Source organism: Poecilia latipinna, unplaced genomic scaffold (assembly GCF_001443285.1).
Source record: "Poecilia latipinna isolate Pla-1442-1.1 unplaced genomic scaffold, P_latipinna-1.0 Scaffold2583, whole genome shotgun sequence".
Lineage (NCBI taxonomy): Eukaryota > Metazoa > Chordata > Actinopteri > Cyprinodontiformes > Poeciliidae > Poecilia > Poecilia latipinna.
The window spans coordinates 28,035-37,967 of record NW_015115199.1 but is presented as its reverse complement, the minus strand read 5'-3'; the positions used below and the strand labels follow the sequence as shown (position 1 = coordinate 37,967).

The 9,933-nt window shown below is 35.1% G+C and overlaps 3 protein-coding genes across 3 annotated transcripts in view; all 3 read left to right on the top strand.

The window, feature by feature from the left end:
• The first annotated feature begins 815 nt into the window (after positions 1-815).
• rsl24d1 (ribosomal L24 domain containing 1) lies at positions 816-3,275 on the top strand. The gene is made up of 6 exons (XM_015020443.1): positions 816-962; positions 2,173-2,286; positions 2,387-2,459; positions 2,558-2,621; positions 2,713-2,798; positions 2,972-3,275. Exons 1-6 carry the CDS (start codon positions 882-884, stop codon positions 3,046-3,048), a joined length of 495 nt encoding a protein of 164 aa, XP_014875929.1. The 5' UTR covers positions 816-881; the 3' UTR covers positions 3,049-3,275.
• Positions 3,276-3,851: 576 nt separating this feature from the next.
• On the top strand, positions 3,852-7,123 carry LOC106938404 (cAMP-regulated phosphoprotein 19-like). The gene is made up of 3 exons (XM_015020444.1): positions 3,852-4,204; positions 4,609-4,731; positions 6,082-7,123. Exons 1-3 carry the CDS (start codon positions 4,160-4,162, stop codon positions 6,250-6,252), a joined length of 339 nt encoding a protein of 112 aa, XP_014875930.1. The 5' UTR covers positions 3,852-4,159; the 3' UTR covers positions 6,253-7,123.
• A 2,179-nt stretch (positions 7,124-9,302) lies between these two features.
• The window catches only part of LOC106938405 (unconventional myosin-Va-like), a 24,568-nt gene continuing 23,937 nt past the window's right edge, over positions 9,303-9,933 (top strand). The window contains exon 1 of the mRNA XM_015020445.1: positions 9,303-9,519. Coding sequence (XP_014875931.1) covers positions 9,493-9,519 — 27 coding nt within the window. The 5' untranslated portion in view covers positions 9,303-9,492. The remainder of the gene's footprint in view (positions 9,520-9,933) is intronic.

Below are 9,933 nucleotides of genomic sequence, written 5' to 3'. Positions count from 1 at the left end.
AGAGAGGAGCATTTAATATAAACCTCTTATCTTGTAGAAAATTTTACTGACATTGTGGTCTTGAAAATGACTAAAATGCCAGATGACATTTGCACAACAATTTATTGTTTTTTAGCTATTAAGTATGATCATATTGATGGGGAAATTTGCATAGGTTGCAGATCTTAAGAAATATTTAATGCTAGCAATAGCAATAAAGAGTTCAGTTTTTACCACTATTTTAAGATCTCCAATTTTACCCTTTGTCTATAAAGTAGGTGTAATTTTTCGATAATAATTCAGCAGAGTGGAACTGAACTATTTCATTTTATTTATTTTTTTTCTGCATGTTTTGTTTATTTAATATAGTTGATTAAAACAAAGAACATCATCATCAAGACAAAGAAACCAGTCAATAAACACAATAAATATATATTTTTAAAAAATTACATTAATACACTTGAAATTGTATTTATTCAAAGGCTTTTTTGGGCCAAATAAAATGTAAACAATTTTGATGATTTCAGAATTTAAAATATATTTCCAATACTGTGTTTTGTATTCTCAAACTCCATTAAAACTATTACTGTATCTTGAAAATAAGATCTCCAGTTAAATATTTTTATTCTCAATATCCCCTAAAAAAATTATTTGAAAAACAATTTAATTTCAACTTTTAACTATGATTACTGCAATTAAATCAACCTTTTTCAAAGCAGCAAAAAATTACTTTTAAACTCCAAAAAGTCAGAAGTTGACGCTTCCAAAGGTCCAACCAGCAGGGGGCAGCAGAGTTTTAACAGAGGCAGTGGCTGCTGTCATTCTGGAACAAGAGGAAAAAGGAAGCGACGGTTCGGTCTTGTTTTGTTTAGCTGCTACACGCAGCTAATCTCGGTGCCGAAATGCGCATCGAAAAGTGTTATTTCTGTTCGGGACCAGTGTATCCCGGACATGGAGTCATGTTTGTACGGAACGACTGTAAGGTAGGGTTCAGTTTATCTGTCCGAAAAGTAAAGTTAATTTAGGAAACGTAAATGTTTAGAGTTGGTGGGGCAGTTAGCTGGATGATAACGTGCCTGAGTCGCTCACGTGGAAACCAAATCAGCGAAAACGGAAAACGTTGTATATAAATTTGATCAGCTGTACTTAAGACAACGACCAGATGAATGTGAAATTGATTCTAAAAGCGGTGTCTAGTTTGTAAGTGATTAATACTTAACAGAATACGACACTGTCGGACTGAACTTTGGGCCTCATTTTTATCGTGACAGTGTAAGTGCGCCCTCTAGTGTTGGGAGCAAAAACACAAGGACTAGGAGCTGAAATGTAAAAGTAACAACTCGATGCTTTATTTTTGTACAATCTATCGATGTTGACTGTAAAATTGGTGTGTACTTTGTCAAAATGTTACACAGATTAATAACACTTTGTGGTATTTTATAATATTATTATTATGGATATGTTGGTAATATTTATACTAACACCTTTTGGCATATTTTTGTGTTAAATTAAAATTATAACGAATGACTTCAATTGTACCAACACTTGCAGCGGTAGCAAATATGTACCTTAATAACGCCAATCTTAAAAAAAAAAACAGTAAAGCAAGGAATGCAAAGCACAGTGGATCATTTAAATGACACATTTTTATGTAAAACATGAAATAATAAAAATTTTAATACATTTTCCACATTTTATTCAGACTAAAAATGCAGTATAGTGAGTTGCAGTCATCACATGAATATATCCATAATCACAATATTTGGTTTGCCTTAGCATTTGAGTTGTATGTAAATATTTGTTTCAGTATATATTTCAGCTGCCATGCAATAAAACTATACTTTCTTATAATATATTTGGCTTTTTTGATAAAGTTTCACTGTACATGCCCACAATTGACAAATAATAACAATGAAGATGTGAAAGAAGTTGAGTGGAAATTACAATGTGGGTTAATTGTAATCTGCATTGCTATCTCAGTTTGTAATAATATCACTTTGTGACATATACCCTTTATAATTTGACTGAAAAACAAATTTTTTTGCTGAAAAATGCGAAAAACATGTAAGTTTTTAAAATCTCTTCGTTGGGACCACAGTAGATGAGATTAATTTGTCTTTACACGATGAAACATCCCAATTACATACAGGCCTTCAGTTTAATTGTCGTCTCTCTGTCTTATTTAAAAATCAGATGTTCAGATTCTGCAAATCAAAATGCCACAAGAACTTCAAGAAGAAGCGTAACCCAAGAAAGACAAGATGGACCAAAGCTTTCAGAAAGGCTGCTGGAAAAGAGTTGACTGTGGTAAAATGCTCAATTGAGTTTTGATCATTTATTTATGCAACAAAAAAATATCTTGTAGTCCTATTTCTTACCCCAAAATATTTTGTTTTTCATCTTTAAGGACAATTCTTTGGAGTTTGAGAAACGCAGAAATATTCCAGTGAAATATAACCGGCAACTTTGGGACAAGTCAGGTAATGCTTTTGCTTTTTAAGAAAACAAAAATAAACCAAAAAAATTTTTTGTTATGAGAGTGGAACAGTTATATTTTAATATTTTATTACTTTCTTAGTTGAGGCAATGAAGAAGGTGGAGGAAATAAAAGTGAAACGACAGGCAAGATTTATCATGAACAGGTGAGAGGTTGATTTCTTTTTCACGTTATCGCTGCTGTTTTTTGTGCTTATAAATGTTCACTTAAATATATTTTTTGCTTCGTTGCTGCAGATTAAAGAAGGGCAAACAGCTGGAGAAAGAAGAGGCCATCAGCGAAGTCAAGAAAAATATTCACCTCATCAAAGCTCCTCATGCAGGTAAAGGTTTAGTTCCTGTCATTTTCATTAAGGTGATGTTTTAATTTTTGAATATTTTTTTAATTGTGACATAAATGATGAAAAATGTGCAGCATTGTTAGGAGAAAGAGGGCTTCATATTCATGCATTAAGGGAAATTTATCTGTGTTCTTACATTCTCACTGTTTTTACAGGCAAAGCCAAAAAGCTGGAAGACAAAATGGTGCAGAGGTTACAAGAAGATGTGGAGATGGGGGATGAAGATGATTAACTTAAAACCCAGTCATTGTTTTGTTTCTTTGCTTAAAATTGGCTCCTTCATTTTATTTGAAGTTCATATTTCCAGAAATAACAGCAGACACAGTTACAATGGACATGAGTTGTTTTTTTTTTAATAAAATGGATCCATACCTGCCTGTCAATTTCTTCTGTGTTTAAAAATATCTTATGTCAATGTTAAAAGGTTATCAATTATAAATTAACAGTTTGGTGAATATATCCAATCCTTTTTACTGTGATCATTTTGAAAGCTTTAGAAGCTAGATAATTTCAGTTTAAGTTAATGGATTTTGCTGCTAGATCACTCGACCTTTGTGTTTTTATGAAGAACATTTTAGAGGAAAGTAAGATTATCTGCTGTTTATTTCTCTGTGCAGGAAAACAGTTCAACATAATCAGATCATAGAAAAACGGGAACAACGTGTTCCACAGAATAAAAACAAAATATTGAATAACAGGGCTTTATTGTGGGGAAGTTATTAAGTTGTTTGGCCAAACATGAACAAGACGTCTGAATAAAATAATATTTTACTTGTGATTTTGTAATTCATACTATGAAATTGTATCGTTATAATTATCGAAGTTAAAAAAATAAAGAATAGATATTAAATAGAAAATAAAAGTAACATAGCTTGATAAAACGTAATGCAGCCATAAATTGACCCACATTGCGGTGAATGCTGCTTCCGCTGGATCTGCCCTATTTATACATACCGCTCACGTTATCCGGTCGCTAAGTGGGCGGAGTTTGAAGACTGAAGTTTGTACTCTTGAACAGAAGTTTGTGACTTTGCTGCACACTATGCAGTACATAAACTATGACTGACATTTTTAGCGCGTGTATTGTTTATTATCGTTGATTTCTCTAACAAACACCGTCTCACCGTGACGACTCCTCCGTCGAGCAGACAGTTTTCTGGCAGTCTTTGCGTCGCCGGAGATAAAAGGAGCGGACCCTGGCTCTCTGGCATCGATTTGCTCGGCCTGTTGCTGTCGTCCTCTTGGCGCTGCCTCCGCTTCTTTTCATCTGCTAGAACATTGGACTGCTCGGAAGGAAAAGAGCCACAGTTTGGAGAACAGATCGAGGCTTTTACTTTCCGGAAATGTCCGAACAAGGTGAAGGAATGAGGACTTTGGAGGAACAGCAGGTAAACCTTAACAATGAATCTGTTTAAGTGCGATTAGCGCAGCTAATGAACAGTTTAAATAAGAAAACGTTGCAGGCGGTAAACGTCAAGCTAGTTAGCAGCTAGCTAATTTCTCAATCGTTGCTTCAGCTCTAAGAATTATTTGTCAAACATTATTAGGTTGTTTTGGAAACTTTTACCAAACATCCATCTTTAAAATAAAATCTGCGTTTACCTTAAAGGTATGCTATGTAGCTTTTGGGAAACAACCGTTGTATGTTTACCTCATGGTGCTGCTTTACTGTTGCAGTCCAGATTGTGCTTGATAAAATGTATTATTGCTGCTTAAAAAAAAAAGGTTTTGCAGCCAGTTGTAATTTATTGGGACTGTTTTGTATCAACACACACTGCCCTGACTCTAACAGGAAATGGAGGACAAAGTCATCAGCCCAGAAAAAGCAGAAGAGGCCAAGCTGAAGGCCAGGTATCCTAACCTGGGAGCCAAGCCCGGGGGGTCAGACTTCCTCAGGAAAAGACTCCAGAAAGGGGTACGTTACTTACGCAAACATTAGTTGTTGTTTTTTTAAATATGAAATATAAATCTGTTCGTATGAATCCCGTTTCCCCCCCTCATTCTTGGCCTTCAACTCTACATTTCTAATATAAATAACATCCAAATGTGGTAGCAGCAGAGCTAAGGAACATGACTTTTATAGTCAACAGTTTTATACATACACTTTGGCACATAATTCACCTATCGGTTTAAAAGGAACCTTCAAGTAAGTTGATTCTACTCAATTTATTCTTGTTTTCTACAATCAAAAAACGCAACTTTGTGTGGCTGTATTATGCAAAGAGTAGTAATTTGCTGTCATTATGTATGTCGTAAGTGTATTAAAATTTGAAATCCTAATGTACTTTTTGGAAGGAAAATCATTAATATTTAACGTTTATTTGTACACTTACAATCAGCTATTTTAGAACAGCTATATACAGCTTAAGGTTTTGCGTGTTGAAATGTTTCTAAAGAATGTGTGCATGTATGTTTCTGTGGCAAGTATCGAGGAGAACAGATAACTTTGCTTTTTGAATACTGCTGCGTACCAGTTGTGCACAGAACTGGACATTTTCTACTTAATAGTGAAAAAAAAATCAACTGGAATGCTCGCCAAAGTTAGATTTCCCACTGGAGAACGGGGAGTAACTGTGGCTGAGGCAGGCTTTGTGTTTCAATATGGCCGCTCCTCGCATCAACAGTGGAGGAAACGTGTTTATTTTGCAGGATACACATGTAAGAGTGTGTCTAAAATCAATGTTATGTCTTGCATAGGCAGTTTTAAACTGAACAAATTAAAAATGATGTTTGCTTTTGGAAAGTAAAGTATAACATGATGTTTTAAGAGCTATTACAAATTATGTTTATGAGCGTTGTCATGTTGAATTCTGATTTCTTAACTAGAACATTGTTACTTAGGGTTTGACGTTCAACCCAGCTCAGATTTCCCATTTCCCAGGTAACTGGAACGCAGCATATATGCACAGCTCTGGAAAAAATGCTCTGAACCGCACTGAAAACCTCTTGGTTATTCCACTAAATATTGATTCCTGAACTTTTCTCATTTTCTGCAAATAAATACTACATTTGTGCTTGGAATTCCAGATACATATTTTCAGTAGTTCTCAAACATATACCTATAAAAAGTAAAATCAGAGAAACTGACCATTTTAAGTGGTTTCTTAATTTTTTTCCCACACTTGTATACATCCCATTTTCTCAATGGGTAACTCGTACCAAAACCTGCAATAAGTGCCAAGAAACGGAGAGTGGGAGATCGAAGGGGTTTGTCATAATCCTAAGAAATGGGTTTCAGCCTTTTTACTTTTTCTTTTTTGTTCAGCCAAAGTATTTTGACTCTGGGGACTACAACATGGCCAAGGCCAAGATGAAGAACAAGCAGCTGCCGTCGGCTCCGACGGAGAAGGCCGAGATCACCGGGGATCACATTCCAACCCCTCAGGACCTTCCTCAGAGAAAGACCTCCATCGTGGCCAGCAAACTGGCTGTTTGATACATTTTACTCATTTGCTACCATTCCATCACCCACGTTATATCTACCTGCTGTTTTTAGTCCTTTTTCTCTCTTTTTTTCTTTTGTTTTGCCTATGTATGTATTGTCTTAGAACTATTTGCATAAATTAGCCAAATGAACAGTTGACAGCTGTCAAAAGTCCAAAAGGATAACTAAACACGTTGACGATCTTAACTAAGTACTTACTGACTTTTGAGCACACACAAAAAAAACTAATAGTCTGGTTTAGCTTTGAATTTTTTATTTAAAGGATAATATGCTTCTATGTAAAGTGCTTAACTGTTCCTGCAGAGGTTATCTTTACATGACTGCAAATTAATCTAGTGAGATCTGGCTGTTTATAACAAAGAAATATCACTACGGTTAAAAAAAGAAAAAAGTCGGTCTGCGTAGATGTATGTGAAGAAATACATGTGTAGTTTAAAGATATCTGCTTCCAATGTTAATCAGTTTAAATGGCAACATCAGGGTTTTATATTTTCTCTTTAAATCTTATGTACCATTTTGGGCCTATGGCTCTATTTAAAGTGCAGCTGACTAGCTTGTATTCATTTGCGTTAAACTAATGTCGATGCCATTAATTTACGATGACATGCTGCTGGACTCCACCTCATCCTGACCTCTGAAATATGGCCTTAAAGTAACGAACCTTCGTTCCTCTTGAGCAATATTTGCTCCCTCAGTGAGAATCTTGGTTGTGAGTCTTGGCTGACGCGCGCCTTTTGACTGGATTCACTTTGGATCACATGGGAAGAAATTCCCCGTTCATGTCTGGAGTGTGCATGTATGTTTACTGTGCTGATATGCTGTGCCATTTGTTTTGTAAATAAAATAGTTTTGCATAATATCTAACATTCACTTGAGTTCTGGACTTGTTTTAGCTTAATCTTTACTGTGCAGCAAAGAGGATTTTTGAAACTCTTTTGGACAATATCATTTTAAAGAAATTATAAAAAAAAAAAATTCTCATTTTCATGTATGAAAGCAGTTCTACTTCATATAATACAGAATTATACATGCACAACTGTATTTGAGTCAGTTTCTCTCTCAGGCCAGCCATATAAAACTAGAGCTACAAATATCACACTTAAGACAATTTTAGACACCAGAAATTTGTAAAAAAAAAAAAAAAAAATTATAAGAACCAACATTTATCTTTATTTTAAAATTAAAAATGTAGCAAAAATATTTTTTTCTATGATGGAAGACTATGCAAAATGAGTAAAAGACTTCCAACAAATATCTACAGTCATATTTGATAGTTTGTGTCATTCTTTGTAGAAATTTAATGCAGATATTGCAAGAAAACTGAAGGGAAAAAAACATGCATATCTTACAAATGCATTGAAAAGCACCAGTTCATAGCTTTTGTTGGTTGTACTTTCACCAACTTTGGCATTTATAGAAGATTGAGTATGTTTAGGTTAAGATACATTAATTTCTGTTTGGAGACGTGGCAAACATATGGAAGGAGTACTAGTCAACTGAGAGCAAAATGTAACTATTTGCCAGTCATGCAAGTTGATAGTTAGCTCAAAACCACCATTGCCAACTAGCAAGCATGCCTTTGGTTGCTGCATCATGCTGTGTGGCCAACCAGTACGACTGAACTTGAGCTATTTTTGAAAAATTTGCACCATTTAGATGTGAAATATTGGTAAAAACACAACTCTAAAGAAAGGTGGGTCTCGAAAGTCTCAAATGGGGAATGAACACAAATGCATGCCATACTTTTGGATTTAAAAAACACAATATGGCTTTCTTTTCTGAAAGCTGCTTGAATTTTGCATACCTGCTTCCTCCTTAAAGAACATATTAATATTGGTCCTAAAAAAAACTTAAAGGGGCAGTATTATGTGTTTTCCAGGCACATAGTGCCATTTTATAGCACAATGATGTAACTACGTTTCAGTTGTTATAAAAATGGTTTATCAAATACGACTTAAAAGAAATGGTACCTCGTAATTTAACGCTTTGAAGTCATCACATCTCAAAACTACAGAACTACAACTACAAAACTACTCTATTCACAGGAAGCTGTAAATCAGTTCCTGATGGCTATAAATGTATGAATGTCTTTACCCACGTTTCACTTATTCAACTGGTTGTACGTGGAAAGTAGATAACGTGGAAAGTAGATAACTATTATTTCATAGTTCATCTTGTTGACTCTAGGAAGTGTGCTGTTTGCCATCCTTCTCTATGTTCTCTATGTCTCGGTGTTGAAGCTGACATCATCTTTGCCTACATCAGGAAAAACAAGAGGGATTTGGATGCTTGTATCTTTGATTCAAGGTAAACACCAAACGTATCATGAACCCAAAACTTGTACTCAACTAAGAATAGCACTGCTGTAATATATTTGTTCTCAGGTGAAAGTAAGACAAAGCCATCCAAAAAAATTCTCAGGAGTGAGGAAGTATTTTGTCAGATGGCTACATAAACACTGAGTAAGTTATGTCATCAGAAAGATATAATTCAATGTATAAATCATGGCACAGTATTTTAAAAACTAAGGTAAAAAATACAAAAATAACATGATTACAAAGTAACAAATGAGGCAGAAAAAACCCTTTTAATTCAGAGTACCTCCACTCAATATTTATCTTGTTGACAGAGATGGAAATAAGTAATGGCAGAAAGACCTCATCAGGTTGAATATAACGTTAAAAAAAAAAAACTCAAGTAAAAGGTGATACTTCTTAATACTATTACTCAACTAAAAAAAATAAGGTGTTGTAAAACTAATGCTAAAAGTGTATTTTCCCTAAAATTTACTCAAACAAATGTAACAAAGTAAATATCAACCAGTCCTGGCTTCTAGGCTATTTTCAGGTGTAAAATCTTATTCTAGTGATCATGCTAACTTTTTGTAGTTGGCACGAGTGAGATAAAAATAATTACAAACATGACAAGTTGGGTTCAAATTATTCCAGTGATTTTGGGAGTTCTGGCATTCCATACTAAAGAACAGCTTTAGTATTTTTACCGCTAGAGGGCGCAGTTGACACACGTTGTGAACCTGTGTTGGGGCATGCGCAGCTGAGTGACAGCTGTCGCAGGAGGTGAATCCTCTAGTCGGCAGAGTGGAGTGAGAGCTGGAGGAGGATAGACTTGGGGACGTCGGCGTTTCTGTCCGTAGGAGTTAGCAAAGATGTTTTATCCCCTTCCGAGCGGGCGGAAAATGTCTCCGGAGTCTCTCTAAACAAGCTTAAAGACATGGCAGCTTTTGAACTTTACTCCAAGGTAGGCAGCGCCTGATAACGAGTCACTCAACGGTTTTTCTCTACCTACTTTTGTTAGCTTGTTATAATAAAATTGTAATTAGCAACTTTTTTGTGCCTGTTGAATCACTTTTTAGTGAGTCAGGATAATTATATAGCACTTTTTTGCTACTCTGCCACATAAACTGCCTCTTATCCATCCACGTTATGCGCATGTCCGCTGCCAGTTACCTATGACTGCTGCCGCTGATGAAGTTTTTCCAGCCAGCTGTGTTACTGTAAGAGCAGAGGTTGGACTTCTCTGACCCGTTTCCTTTTCTCTCTCTCTCTCTCTCTCTCTTAAAAAAAAAAAAAAAAAAAAAAAAAAAAAAAAATCCTTTTGTCCTAATTCTTGACCAGAAATTAACAAGGAAGGTGAAAATCTTATGTGTTTACA

Coding starts and splice junctions, on each gene's coding strand:
- rsl24d1 (XM_015020443.1), top strand. CDS start 882: ATGCGCATCGAAAAGTGTTATTTCTGTTCGGGACCAGTGTATCCCGGA. Junction 963..2,172: donor TTGTACGGAACGACTGTAAG/GTAGGGTTCAGT, acceptor TTTAAAAATCAG/ATGTTCAGATTCTGCAAATC. Junction 2,460..2,557: donor GCAACTTTGGGACAAGTCAG/GTAATGCTTTTG, acceptor TTACTTTCTTAG/TTGAGGCAATGAAGAAGGTG.
- LOC106938404 (XM_015020444.1), top strand. CDS start 4,160: ATGTCCGAACAAGGTGAAGGAATGAGGACTTTGGAGGAACAGCAG. Junction 4,205..4,608: donor GGACTTTGGAGGAACAGCAG/GTAAACCTTAAC, acceptor TGACTCTAACAG/GAAATGGAGGACAAAGTCAT. Junction 4,732..6,081: donor GGAAAAGACTCCAGAAAGGG/GTACGTTACTTA, acceptor TTTTTTGTTCAG/CCAAAGTATTTTGACTCTGG.